This window comes from Camelina sativa, chromosome 19 (assembly GCF_030686135.1).
Source record: "Camelina sativa cultivar CO46 ecotype springtype chromosome 19, ASM3068613v1".
Classification (NCBI taxonomy): domain Eukaryota; kingdom Viridiplantae; phylum Streptophyta; class Magnoliopsida; order Brassicales; family Brassicaceae; genus Camelina; species Camelina sativa.
The window spans coordinates 5,946,231-5,961,978 of record NC_141898.1 but is presented as its reverse complement, the minus strand read 5'-3'; the positions used below and the strand labels follow the sequence as shown (position 1 = coordinate 5,961,978).

The following is a 15,748-nucleotide window of genomic DNA, read 5'->3' as shown; positions in this document are numbered from 1 at the left end:
GTGAACCTTGTTTTTCACCGTCTTATCTCCTTCTTAAACTTGTTTGACTTCAACAAGCATCAGCTTGTTTTGCTCTCAGCTGCTGAGCTGACGATGAGAGACTGTCTCACGCTTGCTTGCGGTGGAATTTAATTAACCTTTCAGGTGAGTTTAGGGTTTATGTCGATCTAGGTTTCTTTTTGTTTCTCTGAACTTTTGGTCTTTAATTAGTTTATCCGATTCATGTAATTTGCTAGGTTTCGCAAATCTGATTGTGATAAGTAGAAGTCGTACTTCGATTCCTCCTCTTTCGAAAAATATCAAGCTGTGAAATTAATCTGGTGTGCATGAACCCAAAAATGGAATATTTTATTCGCTAGTGTGGTCTTTTGAGATTTACTCATCGATATGATCGAGGAGACTTTGAAGGATTTTATTCACAGACTATCCACAAGGATTTAGTATTCTTTTTACTTAATCACTTGAGATTAATTTCAGATGACTCTTCTCCTCTGTGAATTGATGAACAATAGTCTCTTGTGTATAAAAGAAGTTAATTTAGGTTATATGTGAAACAACAATTTGATCTGTAGTTAAATTATATATAGTAGGTTTAATGAGATTAGGAAAGGGTTAATTAGTCACGTAATACACTCACTTTGGAAAAGTAGAATTTTACATATAAATGAAATAAAAAAACTTTGTCGAAGTGAGGCTTAAATAGTGTAAGGTGCAGGTAATGGCAAGCCCTTGACGATGCCGCAAAGGTTGGTGTTGAGAGGGATGTTGTACTCGTCTCTTAGTGATTTTTCAGGTGAGAGAACACTGACGTACAATTGCTCGCCCAAGTATCTTCTCTCCCAGTTCTCTGATCTGATGTTCCACATACCGGCGTTGTCGAATGTCAAGAGAATAGCTGACCAGGATTTGGGGTACACTTGCACGGTGTGTCTGCTAACTGCGTCGAGCAAGTTGTAGTTACTTCTCTTCTCTGGTGTCCATCTTCCTGGCTCGGAACTGCAAAACACATGTTATATAGCTAAGTGTTAGGGATCTCATAAGAATTAAAGACCTATTGCGAATTGGTTTTGAATGGGGGCTTACGCGACAGCGAAGAAGGAGTGACCGTCCAAATGGAAAGATTGCATGCTTTTCTCGTGGTTCTCGAAGATGATTTCGACAAAGGTACGGAAAGTGATGTTAAGGACATTGGGCTCGACGGTTAGTGCTGTGATCTTGGCTGCTGGTTCGTCCTTGATGACGTTGTACTTGAAAACCTTCTCGGCCATTCCGAAGTACTCAGCAAGCTTCAATGGAGTCTCGGTGTCAACGTGTGATACACCGTTGAACCCAAACCTGACCTTTCCGTTCACCACATTCTTGCTGTTGGCGAGCTTGATGGTACGGGTGATGTTGATCTTTCCGTAATGGTAAGATCCTTGTGGGTTAGGTCTGGCAGCACTAGCGGTCAAGTTCCATCTGAAGGATCTGAACTGGTTGAGAGACCAAGCCCAGCCGACGGGAGCCTTGGGGAGCTCAGCTGAAGCCTCAACGTTGCTTCCTTCGTAGCTCAACACACCAACAGTGCTCACTTCCTTCTTGAGGAATCTAGTGGATGCAACCATGTAGTAGTTCTTGGCCACTTGGTCAGCGGTCACTAGAACGGCAAAACACTGTCCGACGTGGACGTCAAGAGAGTCGTAGTCGTTCTGGAGGACGTGAGAGCCTTCCATCTCAACAAGCTTCATCTTGTGTCCTTGGACCCTGAAGTTAAGAGTGGATTTGAATCCAACATTGCAGATCCTGAACTTGTAAGTCTTTCCTGGCTTCATGGTGAAGAGAGCCTCGTTCTTCTCGCCAACTTTACCGGATTTCCCATTGATGAGAACACCGTCGGGGGATCCAAGAGTACGACCACTGTCAAGGAAGTTCTTGAGAGCGGTGTGGCTCTTGGTAAACCAGTCGTTGATGAGGATGGTGTGGTCGTCTTCGGGGTCAGCGTAAGGGACCGGGATGAGGAGACGGCTGTTGACACGGAGGCCACCGAAACCACCGGTGAAACGGTGGAGAGATGTGGATGGGTAGTAGAAGTAACTACCGATCTGGTCCTTAGGCTGGAAATGGTAAGTGAAGTTGGTGCCGGCTGGGATTGGGCATGAGGTCCCAGTCACACCATCTTGCCAGGAGTTCTTCCTGTGCTGAAGTCCACTCCTGCCACGTCACCAAAAACCATTGTCAGGACCAAGCATCTTAATATATAATAAACCTAGTCCTAATGCAAAAATAAATCTACAAACTTTAAGATCTTGAACATAAATTTAAATGTTAATTGTAATGACACGTTGTGAAGAAGGAACGAGAAAGATTGGTAACGAACCAGGTCAAGAGGAAAGGCTCGTCGAGGTTGTTGAAGACGTTAATGACAACATTGTTGTTGGAGGTTGAGTTTAGGTTAGGACCAGGGAACTGTCCGTTGATGAGAATCACCTGTTGAGGAATTCCGAGGGGAGCGGCGGTTCCGTAGGTCACGTTCCACGTGTAGTAGAAGTAAGGGTCTCCGGCGCTAACAATCGCCACCGTGGAGGCGAGGCACACCAACACCGTCAAAAGCCTACCACCCTGCATTTTCTCTTTTCTGCTTCTTTTTATTTTTTTATTAATAAATTAACCCTTTCCTATATAAAAAATATTTTAATTATTTTTTTTTTCTCAAAAGCAAGAAGAAACTATGTTCTCTTGCTCTTGACGAGTTTTTTGGTGATGTCGTGATTAAGTATTTATGCAGGTGAAGCTACATTGATTTGCACGAAATCGATGCCTTCATTCACGCTGGATCTCTAATTCTCTTTGCACGAAATTTCTATTTTTGAATCCCTCTCGCTCTCTTTGGTCCTCAGGATTTCGATTTTTTTGAACGAGCACACAACTCGGATCGTATTCTAAGATTGGAAATGTCTCTAACGATACCAAATTTAACTTTGCCAAGTGTCATTAAAAGATTTTGTTGTTTTAACATACCTCAGCCATGGTTGATTATTCCACACGGACAAAAATTATTACGGTCTAGTAAGAAACTATACATAGTTTGTACGTATATATCGGACTTTGTAATTGTAACATTGAGAACTTGCATGTTATTCAAAGATGACTTTTTTTTGAATATCGTTTTCGGTGATCTACTCCAATCTTCTTTCGTTACTTAAAAAAAAGTATAAAACCACGATAATGATCTACATTTGCGTTATAGTATATTCATATGTTTTTACGATTTACATGTGTGTATACGGTATATTATTAACAAAACAAAAATGTAATTTATTGATTTATGTATTCACATTATTACATTACATAGATTGTGAGTTGAGATGTTGGGATAGGAATTAAAAGGCCCAATGACTGGTAACTGAAATCCTCGCGCTGTCTTACGTGAAATATTTGTCGTCTTTCTCCTAATTCTTGTATTGTCACATTTCTTAATTGTATTTGACTATTTGGTAAATTAATAATCATTTTTAGTGTCTCAAATTTGAACTTAAAATGTTTTTTCATTACTTGCTATAGAACACTTGTCCTTCTCCAACTCGCTAATTGATGATTCCTGCTTTATTCTCAACTCCAGTTCAGTAAATTTGGTATTGCCAATATACATACGTGATTAATGATTTATATGCGTATGATATTTAATGCATTTTCTATATAAATTTAAAGATTAAACAGCTGTTTCCGTACGTACCGACACTGGATATATTTTGAGAATTATGGAGGAATACTTGTACGTTTTGGCATCAGTGATTAAACGCTGATAGAGTATTAGGTATTTGGAGACCATATGCCTCTTTCGAAAATCTGCATAGTGCAAGATATGTATAGGAAAGTAAATTCTAAGATTTCTTGGTGTTAACATTGTCCGTTTAATTCCTTGAATTTGCCATTAAATTAAATGATTGACTAGCTCGTAGGATTGAGGAAAAGGGCGAGATACTAGTTTCTTTTCTCTTTATTTATTATTATTATTTTTTGTTAAGAATTTAGATATTTCATTAAAAATAGAAATAGTTTAGGAATACAACCAAAGACTATAAACCTATGCAATTGGGTCCCATGCATGGCAAGAAAAATAAAAACATAGAAAAATAATTTGGAAAACCACAAATTTTAGTCTATTAACTAAGCAACAAAGCGAACGGGGTCAAATGAAGAGATAGTACTTCTAACACCGATCGAAGCTTTTCATTGTATCTAGAAGCTAGAGCGAACGACGACTCTGATGACTCCGGTGAGGTGGGCTAGTTTTTATTACGACTCTATCTTTATCCCCTTTCCTAACCTTAATTATGGTGTTTATAAAAATACTATGTCCCATAACCTGATCCCCATTGTCATATCTAAGTTCGCCTTTGGAGTTTGAATTCAAATCGTATAAAGATGAAAGGAAAAAAAATACAGATAACAAAAATGATATTATAAAGAGACGTAGTCATCCAAAAAAAAAACAAAACCAATAATTATAGTAAACTAATGTGTTTTTCAATGTATTTTCTATTATTGTCGAAAATGTTTTTTAGGTTCTATAACGTTATGGTATGACTTTGTTAAATTTCTATCTTGTAAAATATCTTTAAATCCAAAATAGCAAAATTTTCCAAGACATGGAAACCAAAAAACATTAAAAAAAAAAAGAGATTTCAAAAAGAAAACACCAAAAATAGGGAGAGGTTAAAAACTTCAAAAGTCTTAACTCACCAAATATGGACGAAAGGAGTAGCGAGATGATAGGAGACCCCAAAGAAGATGAGAAAAACATTTGTCTAAGAAAACCCTATAAAAACGCCTTCAAACATTTCCACAACTCGAAATTCAAACCCCAAAGCATAATTATATAACAATAAACAATTAGTAGTACCCCACCAAAACACATAAAAATCTAAAATTGTTATCCGAACCAGAAATTGTTTATTGTTATGCGAGGGGTTAAACTCTTGGCCGCGTGCCTCTACCTGGCCGCAGCCGCAACATTGGTGGTCCGAGCAGAAGACCCTTACTTCCATCACGTGTGGAACGTGACCTACGGAACCGTGTCTCCTCTCGGCGTTCCACAACAAGTCATACTCATCAACGGCCAATTCCCTGGTCCCAACATCAACTCAACCTCCAACAACAACATCATCATTAATGTCTTCAATAACCTCGACGAACCTTTCCTCCTCACATGGTAATAACATTAGTTTCAATTTATATGCATGTTTTTCAATAGAAAATTATTTACCCAAGAGTCTGCTCATTCTCAGATGTTTTATAATTTATATTTTCCTTTTTTTTGCGTTTTAGGAATGGGATCCAACACAGGAAGAACTGTTGGCAAGATGGGACTCCAGGGACCATGTGTCCAATCATGCCCGGTACCAACTACACTTACCATTTCCAGCCTAAGGATCAGATCGGAAGCTATTTCTACTACCCGAGCACCGCATTGCACCGTTCCGCTGGTGGATTCGGTGGACTCCGTGTGAACAGCCGTCTTCTCATCCCGGTTCCTTACGCTGACCCAGAAGATGACTACACCGTCTTGATCGGTGACTGGTACACTAAGAGCCACACTCAGTTGAAGAAATTCCTTGATGGTGGTCGTACTCTTGGCCGTCCAGATGGTATTCTCATCAATGGAAAGTCCGGGAAAGGCGATGGATCCGATGCGCCCCTCTTTACCTTGAAACCTGGAAAGACCTATAGGGTTAGGATCTGTAACGTGGGTTTGAAGACATCTCTCAACTTTAGGATTCAGAACCACAAGTTGAAGCTCGTTGAGATGGAAGGATCCCACGTTCTCCAGAACGATTATGACTCTCTCGACGTTCATGTCGGTCAGTGTTACGGAACCATCCTTACCGCTGACCAAGAAGCTAAAGATTACTACATGGTTGCATCCTCTAGGTTCTTGAAGTCGGTTATTACCACAACTGGTCTTCTCCGCTACGAGGGAGGAAAAGGCCCCGCCTCTTCGCAGCTACCCGCTGGTCCAGTCGGCTGGGCTTGGTCCTTGAACCAGTTCCGATCTTTCAGGTGGAACTTGACCGCCAGTGCAGCCAGGCCTAACCCTCAGGGATCTTACCACTACGGAAAGATCAACATCACACGTACCATCAAGCTTGTGAACACTCAAGGCAAGGTCGATGGAAAGCTCAGGTACGCGTTGAACGGAGTCTCGCACACTGACCCCGAAACCCCATTGAAGCTCGCCGAGTACTTTGGAATTGCCGACAAGGTTTTCAAGTACGACACCATCACCGATAACCCAACCCCAGAACAAATCAAGACCATCAAGATCGAGCCAAATGTTCTTAACATCACTCACCGCACCTTCATTGAGGTGGTGTTTGAGAACCACGAGAAGAGTGTTCAGTCTTGGCACTTGGACGGTTACTCCTTCTTTGCCGTCGCGTAAGTGAAATAAACAAACAATCAATTTTTATGTCTATACATTTCTTTCACAACAAGTAACCAAATACTTTCTTTTACATCAAGTAACCCTTCATCTTAACCTAATTTTCAAATTTACTTTGTTTCAAAGTGTCGAGCCAGGGACTTGGACCCCAGAGAAGAGAAAGAACTACAACCTCCTGGACGCAGTGAGCAGACACACAGTCCAAGTCTACCCAAAATGTTGGGCAGCAATCTTGCTCACATTCGACAACTGTGGAATGTGGAACATTCGATCTGAAAACACCGAGAGACGTTACTTAGGACAGCAGCTTTACGCGAGTGTCTTGTCGCCAGAGAAATCACTGAGAGATGAATACAACATGCCTGAGACAAGCCTCCAATGTGGTCTAGTCAAGGGCACACCTAAGCCTAACCCTTACGCTGGAGCTTAAGTTAAATTTTACCGAGAAAAGCAATACGTTTTAATGCAACAAAAGACTTTGGATTCTTCTGTTGATACAATCGGTTGAGAGACGTTTGGCCAACGGATTAATTTTTCTGGTTTTTTGGGTCTTTTCTTCTTAATTATTTTTATTTAATGAAATTGATTTTTTAAAGTATATGGTTTATTCGTATATACATGACATTGGAATGTATGTATGCCTATCCCTCAAGTAATTTTTTTTTCTTCTTTTATAAAGACGCATTAATTTTCTCTTTTTGTTTTGGTTTTGTTCTTCACTTTTTTGTAACGCGTATATGTAATCTATCCATATTCTTCAACGAAATAAGCAGAGAGATCTTATTTGTCTGACAATATGACATAAAGTTTTTGTTCCTTAATCGCCAAACTTGAGACCTAAACAAGATTCTAATAAGAACTCCTAAGTAACGTCTCTCGGTGTTTTCAGATCGAGAGATCAACTCTAAGATTCTCTATATAACAGCTTCAAATCTATCTATAGAGTTCAATATCAAATAAAAGAAGCAATGTACGTAGAAAAACTTTCAGTATGTATTGTGAATCATCATCACATATAACATGGCTCAGAAAATAATAACAAAATGGAACGAAGATACAAAAACTATACCAAGGAAGTAATTCTCTATAGCCTAGAACGGTCGAACCGTGTGTGGTAAGTAAAACCCTTCAGTGTCGATGTCTATCATTCCATTTTTCCACATCTAAAGATTTGGATTGGCTGTACTGTTATTATATACACTGATTCACTAACAACAAAAATCGGAAGAAAATAATAATATCAAATGTTCTTGATCTTCCTGAATTCTACAATCTCTCATCTTCTTAAGGCTCTTTATCTCGTGATTCTTCGACCAACGGCGTTTCCTTGAGCGAAAACTCATCCAGACTATCGTTCTCTGTATCCACCTGAACGAGCTCTTTGAACATTGCCATGACTTGAATCATAGTTGGTCTTTTAAAAGGCCGATCATCCAAACACTGAGACGCAATCTTCAAGTAATGAAGTAACTCAACATCGCCAGATTTGTCTGTTACTAGCTCGGGGTCAAGAATCTCAGCTCCTCTCTTCTCCCTGTAGAGTTGTTTAGCCCATCCCACAAGGTTGTTGTCTTCACCAAACTCCTCTGGATCGATCGGTTTCTTGCCTGAGAGGAGCTCGAGAAGTATAACTCCATAGCTGTACACATCTCCTTTTGCGGTGCACCGGAAACTCTGGTAATACTCTGGTGGAACATACCCCGGAGTACCTGCGAGTGTACTCACGCTTAAGTGAGTATCCAGAGCGCTCACCAACCTTGCCATACCAAAATCTGAGACACGGGCTACGAAGTCTTGGTCTAGAAGAACGTTGCTTGACTTCATATCCCTATGTATAATATGAGGAATGCAGCTATGATGCAGGAAAGCTAGCCCACGCGCAGCTCCTATTGCAATTTTCTTCCTCGCAGACCAATCAAGAAAGATTCCTCCCTTCTTGGTCTTTTCGTGTAAAACGGTCTCTAAGCTTCCGTATTTCATGTAGTCGTAGACAAGAAGTCTCTCTTCGCCGATCTTACAGTATCCAAGTAGCGGTACCAAGTTTCGATGTTTGATTTTTCCAATGGTTTCCATCTCCGCCATGAACTCTCTGTCGCCTTGTCCCGTGACTTGAATCAGCTTCTTGATCGCAACAACAGATCCATCAGCGAATTGAGCCTTGTAGACATCTCCAAACCCGCCTGAACCGATCATACTATCAGCACTAAACCCATTCGTGGCTTCTAAAAGGTGTGCGAAAGTAAGTTTTCGCAATGGCTTCTCAAAGGTTGCTACATTGATGCTCAACGGTTCAGGAACGCTAGAAAGCTTCCAACTGCTGCTACCAGAGGTTGGAAGGCTCTCAATGTATTTCTCTCTCTGCTTTTCCTTCTTTTGAACCTTCCTTACTCTGTAAAGCGCCATAATAAGCATCACAATACACATGAAAGAAAACACAATCCCTGTGATCACCCAAGTCGCAATACCCCGTTTCTTAGGGTGAGTATGGGATCCCGTGGGACGAACACCAGAGCTGCAAGGTAGCAGAGGAACCCCGCAGAGGCCAGAGTTGTTGGCGTATTTTGTGACTGGGAACGTTGTAAGTTGGCCTCCGAATGGGATTGGTCCGGTTAGATTGTTGTTAGAGACATCTAAGTCACTAAGAAAAGAGAGCCCTCCAAGTGATCCAGGAAGGAATCCTTGGAGTTCATTGTGAGATAGATCAAGCACCCCGATTGCTTTCAATCCCCCGAAGCTATCAGGTATGGTTCCGGTCAACAGGTTATGTCCCAGATTCAAGACCTGAAGGTACCCCATATAACCATAACCCAAAGGAATAGAGCCTGAAACCGCATTGTAAGATAGGTCCAAGTAAATCATACTCCCGTTCGCCGTGAACGTGTACATGGTCATGCCTGAGTATATCCTAGTCCTGGGACATGAATGAACCATCGGAAAATGCTCTAACCGTTCTGCACGAATGCCTTCAAACTCAACCAAACCGCCTGCACCTCTACAATCAGTCCCACCTTCGTTTCTCACAAACGAAAACTGTTTACCAGAGACGCTACCAGGCATTACCCGTCCAGCCTGACTTGCAAGTTCAGCTGGGAGATTCCCAGTTAGATTGTTGCTGTTAAGATCAAGCCAGATAAGGCTTTTGCATTTTCCAAGCTCATGTGGAACGTTACCAGTCAAAGAATTGTTCCCGAGTTGCAGTATCGCTAGTTTCTCGAGATTACCGATAGCTACCGGGATCTCCCCCGTAAGCAAGTTACTAGAAAGGGAGATCCAAAGCATGTTGGTGCATTTGGAGATTGATTCTGGTATAGAACCGGTTAAGAGATTGTTGTTTAGGATTAACGTTTCCAAGTTTCCTCCATCAACACAAATGTCGTTAGGGATTCCACCAGTGAGATTGTTCGCCCACATAACCAAGTCTGAGAGCTTCGGCAATGTCCATATCTCTTTTGGAATCGGACCAGTGAGAGCGTTGAAGCTAAGATCTATCGTCTTCAAGCTTTTGCATGTACCAAGCTCCACAGGAACAGTTCCTGAGAGGTAATTGTTGGCAATAAGTAACTTCTCCAGAACCGAAGAGCTTTGAAGAGAGCAGAAGCCAGATGGTATTACTTTGCCAGTGAACTCGTTTGAGCTCAGATCAAGAACTCGGAGGTTACTACAGTTGGTAAGCGAAATCGGAACAGAGCCTGAGATGTTGTTGAAGGGCAAGTAAAGATGAGAGATTCTTGGGAGTTTACTCACCACGGTGGTTACAAAATCGCCGGCGAGCTTGTTGTTTCCCAAATTCAGGTTTTGTAACGAGCCACAAGAGGTGAATGTTTGTGGAAGCTGACCAGTGAGACTGTTTCCGGAGAGATCGAGAACCTCTAGAGTTGGGCAAAGCAGAGAAAGCTCCGGTGGAATCTCACCGGTGTAAAGGTTGTGTGCGAGGGAGAGCTGCTTCAGGTTCTGGAAACTTCCCCAATATCGATCTCCGGGGATTTTTCCGGCGAGGCTGTTCCGAGATAGGTTTAGCGTTTCAAGGAGCTTACAATTCGACAAACTAATCGGGAATTTGTGGCCGGAGATGTTGTTCTGTGATATACTGAACACGGTGAGGTTCCCACAGGGTCCGAAACTGAGACGAGAGAAGTCGCCGGAGAAATTGTTTGCGGCTAAATCGAGGTGTTTCAGAGACGCCGGGAGACTCGATATGAAATTCACCGGAATCTCATCGGAAAAGAGATTGTTGGAGAAATCAACAGTGGTGAGTTTCGTCGACGACGGAGAAGTCTTCAATTTCCCGGCGAGTTTGTTATGCGAGACGTTAACAGAGACCAGATCCAAACATGTGGAGAAAACGTAATCAACGATCGAAGAAGAGTCCGTAATCAAGTTTGAAGATAAATCCAAAACCTCGAGAGAACATCCTGAAGAAGAAGAAACAGAGGAGTCACCAGAGGAGAACTCGTTTCCTTGCAAATAAAGATTCCGGAGATTGGACAACGCCGTGAGATTATTGAGATTTAGGGTTCCGGTAAGACCACTGTTTCGTAGATCGAGACCAGTGACTAAACCATCGGTAGAGCAAGAGACGCCTCGCCAAGAACATGGGTCATGATGATGACCCGACCCGTAATTCCAATTACCCAGAAAGTTATTAGGATCCGACTTAACGGAGATTTGTTTAAACGCCGTTAGCAGAGCAGCTTCTTCGCTAACGTCGGCTCTGAGTAGCCGTCTACCACGAGCGTCCACTATTAGAAACAATAATACGAGCCAGCAGAGGACCAAGAACTGCCATTGTTGCTTCATATTATTATTCTAGCACACCAAGTGTTCGATCAAATTACTTCGATGAGAAAACCCTATCCTCCATTAACCCACCTGAATCCTTCTTTCACCGCAACACTGAAATCCAAAGTGAAAAAACTAAGATTAGGTTTTTTTCCGTAAAGCAGTTGGCAAAATCAAAGACTTTTTTTTAAAGGAAGGAGAAGAAGAAGATGAACATACATGTATATGTGCTTAGAGATTTGTGAAGAAACAACAAAAAAAAAAGCAGAATCAAAGGCTGACAGATACGGACAAAAAGAGAAAGGAGGAAGTACAGAGAGACAGAGCAGAGAGAGAGTTTTAGTTCTCCAAGTGGAGAAGACAACGGAGATGGTCTTTCGACACTGTTGTCTCCCAAAGTACGATGTTGCAGAGATGGTCGGATCCGAAACACACACACACAAAAAATATGTTGAATTCAACCATAAAAAGAAAAAAAAAAAAAAAAAGGGGGCAGTGGTTTTGAGATTCCACAGCTTTTAGATACACATAAAGGAAGCGTGTTTAGTACGACCACTACATAAAAACGAATTTTCCCGGAAGTAAAAAAGAAAGAAAGAAGAGAGTGCTTTTTTTTTTTTTTAATTTGCTTGACAATATATATGAAAAACTGAGAAATTCTCGTGACAGGTTTAGATAGAATTGAAGAAGAAGTGAATGAATCTTCTTTGTCTTATTTTTCCTCTTTGCTAGAAAAAAATGTAAAAGCGAAAGAGAAGAAAAAATTGGCAAAGAGGAGAAGAAGAAAAAAGCTAAAGAAGACAAAACAAAGAGACTAATCTTACGTGAAAAGAGGATATGCATCATCATTATTATTACAGAATAAAGACTAATCTTTTCTCCACTAATTATTTAATCTCACATTCCCACCTAATAGTAGTAGTATTCGTGCAATTAAAATATTATAGTTGCAATCGATCAAAACTCCACGTCAATTGGTTTTTCGTTTGATCAGTTTTTTTACAGGTTAATTAGGGAGAGAAAGAATCTTTATAAATCTAACGAAAGTTCTGTTTTCTGTGGTGGACTTTTAGATTTGTGTGCTTTTTTCAAGTGGTCTCATGTTAATAGTGTCAATGAAATCTAACGCTGTATTTGTGCAACATGTAAAATTAGAATTTGTTCCATGGATGTTATGTATAGTTCGGTTTTCGCATTTTTTTTTAATTATTCAGATCTCTTTGGAACTAAACCTCTTTTTTTTTTAAAATGAAGGCACCACATATATCAATTGCAATGATGACGTATATGATTCAAAATCAGGTATACCAGAAAGCATCAACACATGCGTGAGCTTCGAATTTTACAAGTTACCGCAACTAATAGTTTCGCTAATTAATACTTCTTCTATTTCACAAAGATTGATGTTTAGGGATATTTTTTTTGTCCAACAAAAATTGATATTTTATAAATTTCAAGAAGTAATCATTAAAAATATTTAAAATTTTAAATTATTATTAGTTAAAAATTAAATAATATCTCTTTAGTCAAAGAAAAAAACATATTTAAATTCATTAATCATTATTTTTTTAAAATATGTAAAAGATTCTAAACATCTATCTTTTTAGGGACATAAATTCCTTATGATTTATTTGGGTCTATTGAAGCAAAATCATATCCTCATGTTACATTAATAGCTGCATTACTCACTCGGCACGAACGTCTCTCGCTTCCATAAACAATAATTACCTTATAGACATAATTCCCCACCACCATTCTCGTATTGTTCTACGCGTGTATGTAACTTTATAACCCTACACGCACGAAGCACTAGTTTCGTGATATAAAAAACAAACATGGTTCTTGTCTATAACACTATAAGAAAACATGTTCTTTGCGACGGAAATCTGCGACGGATAAATGCCTTTATAAATTTGCGATAAATTTGCGGGTTATTTGCTACGAAAACGAGGATGTTCGATTCATTTGCGAGAAAACAGCTGTCCCTCACAAATCTATCGCATACTTGCGACGAATTAGCGAGTAATATAATTTGTAACAAATTTGCGAGAAAGAAGCAAGGGATTTGTGAGGTCTTTATGGGTTTAGGGTTCAGGGTTTAGGGTTTAGGGTTTGAGCTTAGGGTTTGAGTTTAGGTTTAATTCTGAAGTGAAGTTCCCAGTAAAAACATCAAGAGACAAAAAAATATTTGAGATGAATCAACATGTTTAAAGAAAACACATATATAAGATATATATATATATACATATATATATATGTAAATCAAGATGTGGTTTACTTTCATTATGAACATATGACCAAGTGTTAAAGTGTTTTGATCAACGTTTGCAATGTAGAGTCCATAGTCCAGTAATCACCAACTATATGAACAATGAAATTTCCAAAACATTTCCAAAACATGAAATTAATAGAGATTGTATCATTAAGAAAATAAAGTTGATGCAAAAAAATATATACACTTGCGAGGGATGTGCGGTGGATGTGCGAGGATTCCCCTAGCTAATCCCTCGCAAATTGCAAGGGATTTGCGATTAACTCTAGCTAATCCCTTGCTAAATCCTCACGGTTCCCTCACAATTTGATCTTTTACATGCAAATTAAAGAAGAGCATTACTAACCAATATTGCATCAAGAGACAAGAAACTTTGGAGATTAATTTCCAAAGCATATGAAAATATGAACTTAGCAAACTAATAACATGAACTTAGCATATATACTAATAATATGAACCTACTATAATTTCATCTACACATAGCAAACTATTTGTATATACATCTAATAGTTTCCATTATATAGTATCTTCACATATAACGAAAATTTAAATTTCAAATATAGTGTAAATGGATCATTTTTATTTCTTTAGCTTTTGATTGTCTAACATTTTAATGAGGATAATGTTGGTATATAAAATGTATTTGATTATAAGAGTGTGAGGGATTTGCGACGGATTTCTTATTGGGCCTTGCAGATCCATCGCAAATTTATTGGTCTTGCAGATCCGTCGCAAATTGCGAGGGATGTGCGATTACTTCACGCTAATCCCTCGCAAAATTGGAGAATTTTAATTGGTCAGTTTGTCGGTTGTTGCGACTAGTTTGCGAGGGTTCGTAGTTAATCTCTCGCAATGTCTGCGAGGTATTTACGAGGCTACAAATATTTATATATACAAACGAGCAGGTTTGAGCAAAGCTCAAACTCATTCTCAGAAACCCTAGCCGCTCTTCTTCATTCTCTCAAACTCTCTATTCTTCATCGTCTTCTCCGGAAAACCCTAACCCTAGTCTCCTTTGTCTTCTCTGTCTTCTCCGGCAAACCCTAAGCCTCCATCAAATCCCTAATCGGCTCTTCTTCCTCTTCTCCGACAAACCCTAATCGGATCCGTAAAACCCTAATCGGATCCGTTAAATCCTAATTGGCTCTTCTCCTTCAAGGTATTAACTCTAATCTCTCTTCGTCTTTGTTTCTATCTTCCTCGTCAAACACTAATCTCTTTCTTCTTCGTCTTCTCCGTCAAAACCGAACCCTAAACCCGCTTTGTCTTCTCCGTCTTCGCCGCTCTTCTCCATCAAGGTATTAGCCCTAATCTATCTTTGTTTTTCTATTGCAGATGTTTCTATTTCAATTGTTTATAATCTCTCTTAGATCTGATTTATTTTGATTTTGATTTTCTTATAGATGTTCAATGGCAACGATTACACAAGGTTCCTGTCTGATCAAGGTGTACCCACTCCCACAGGTTCTAACCATACACGGACTCCCGCCGGTTCTAATACTCGCCGTTCAAACTCGCAACCACTACATCAGACGCAATCTTATCATACTCCTTCTCCTTCACCCTCTAATGGGAATCTTGGATCTGGGGAGCATCAAGAGGTGTCTCCACCCGCTCATTCGTCTTCTACAGGAGCTTCTACACGTCTCAACAATCTTACCCTCAAAGAGTTACTCGATATTCCTGGGCGTGGAGGTTTACCGAAGCTAGACCCGCGTCGACCTCGAGGAACTCGCTGGTAAGAAAGTTGCATGATCCTTGTGTAATCGTTGAATAGGAATCATAGTTGCATGTTGAATAGGAATCATAGTTGTAATTGAATCCGAATCATAGTTGTAATTATTGCATGAATCCGAATCCAAATAGTAACAGTTGTAATTGTTGAATCCGAATCATAGTTGCCTGAACCTTGTGTAATCCGAATCATACAAGTATCATTTAAGCTTGTCTTCATAGTTGCATCTTGAATCCAAATCATTCAAGTATCATTCACTCCTTTCATGTTGTAATTTGTTTGAAGGTTTGACCAAGATTACTCTGTTGCCGCTACTGTACGAAGCATCTTTGAAAGAGATTTCAAAGAGCCTCATGCCAATTGGACACAGACGCCGACTAAAGTGGTAGAGCGTTGGTATGAATCTTTTGCGGTAAGTCTAATCTGTCTTGCAATCACACAATATGTTTTGTTTGTCATTTTTAAATATATACTAATTTACTCTCTTTTTTTGGAAGCAACTATACAATTGGGACCGGTCCATCAATGATAGAGTTAGGAA

At 39.8% G+C, this 15,748-nt stretch overlaps 3 protein-coding genes and 1 long non-coding RNA gene across 4 annotated transcripts; 2 read left to right on the top strand and 2 right to left on the bottom strand.

Moving 5' to 3' along the window:
• The first annotated feature begins 45 nt into the window (after positions 1-45).
• On the top strand, positions 46-2,790 carry LOC147920229 (uncharacterized). The gene is made up of 2 exons (XR_015591330.1): positions 46-144; positions 237-2,790. It is a non-coding gene; the product is annotated as an uncharacterized LOC147920229 (long non-coding RNA).
• LOC104765115 (protein SKU5 SIMILAR 14) lies at positions 561-2,846 on the bottom strand. The gene is made up of 3 exons (XM_010488791.3): positions 2,357-2,846; positions 1,084-2,190; positions 561-996 (listed from the first exon to the last, which is right to left on the bottom strand). The coding sequence occupies exons 1-3, from the start codon at positions 2,602-2,604 to the stop codon at positions 696-698; spliced, it is 1,656 nt and encodes a 551-aa protein (XP_010487093.2). The 5' UTR covers positions 2,605-2,846; the 3' UTR covers positions 561-695.
• A 1,967-nt stretch (positions 2,847-4,813) lies between these two features.
• LOC104765114 (L-ascorbate oxidase homolog) lies at positions 4,814-7,216 on the top strand. Its single transcript, XM_010488789.3, has 3 exons — positions 4,814-5,191; positions 5,308-6,417; positions 6,548-7,216. The coding sequence occupies exons 1-3, from the start codon at positions 4,941-4,943 to the stop codon at positions 6,849-6,851; spliced, it is 1,665 nt and encodes a 554-aa protein (XP_010487091.1). The 5' UTR covers positions 4,814-4,940; the 3' UTR covers positions 6,852-7,216.
• Positions 7,217-7,533: 317 nt separating this feature from the next.
• On the bottom strand, positions 7,534-12,063 carry LOC104765113 (receptor-like protein kinase BRI1-like 3). Its single transcript, XM_010488788.3, has 2 exons — positions 11,420-12,063; positions 7,534-11,314 (listed from the first exon to the last, which is right to left on the bottom strand). Exon 2 carries the CDS (start codon positions 11,216-11,218, stop codon positions 7,706-7,708), a length of 3,513 nt encoding a protein of 1,170 aa, XP_010487090.2. The 5' UTR covers positions 11,219-11,314; positions 11,420-12,063; the 3' UTR covers positions 7,534-7,705.
• Between the last annotated feature and the right edge of the window lie 3,685 nt (positions 12,064-15,748).

What these genes read in the sequence shown, in the direction of transcription:
- LOC104765113 (XM_010488788.3), bottom strand. Translation starts at nt 11,218, where the DNA reads ATGAAGCAACAATGGCAGTTCTTGGTCCTCTGCTGGCTCGTATTATTG.
- LOC104765114 (XM_010488789.3), top strand. Translation starts at nt 4,941, where the DNA reads ATGCGAGGGGTTAAACTCTTGGCCGCGTGCCTCTACCTGGCCGCAGCC. An exon ending in GAACCTTTCCTCCTCACATG is followed by an intron (nt 5,192 to 5,307) that starts GTAATAACATTA and finishes TTTGCGTTTTAG; the next exon opens with GAATGGGATCCAACACAGGA. An exon ending in TACTCCTTCTTTGCCGTCGC is followed by an intron (nt 6,418 to 6,547) that starts GTAAGTGAAATA and finishes TTTGTTTCAAAG; the next exon opens with TGTCGAGCCAGGGACTTGGA.
- LOC104765115 (XM_010488791.3), bottom strand. Translation starts at nt 2,604, where the DNA reads ATGCAGGGTGGTAGGCTTTTGACGGTGTTGGTGTGCCTCGCCTCCACG. An exon ending in GAGCCTTTCCTCTTGACCTG is followed by an intron (nt 2,191 to 2,356) that starts GTTCGTTACCAA and finishes GTGACGTGGCAG; the next exon opens with GAGTGGACTTCAGCACAGGA. An exon ending in CACTCCTTCTTCGCTGTCGC is followed by an intron (nt 997 to 1,083) that starts GTAAGCCCCCAT and finishes TGTGTTTTGCAG; the next exon opens with TTCCGAGCCAGGAAGATGGA.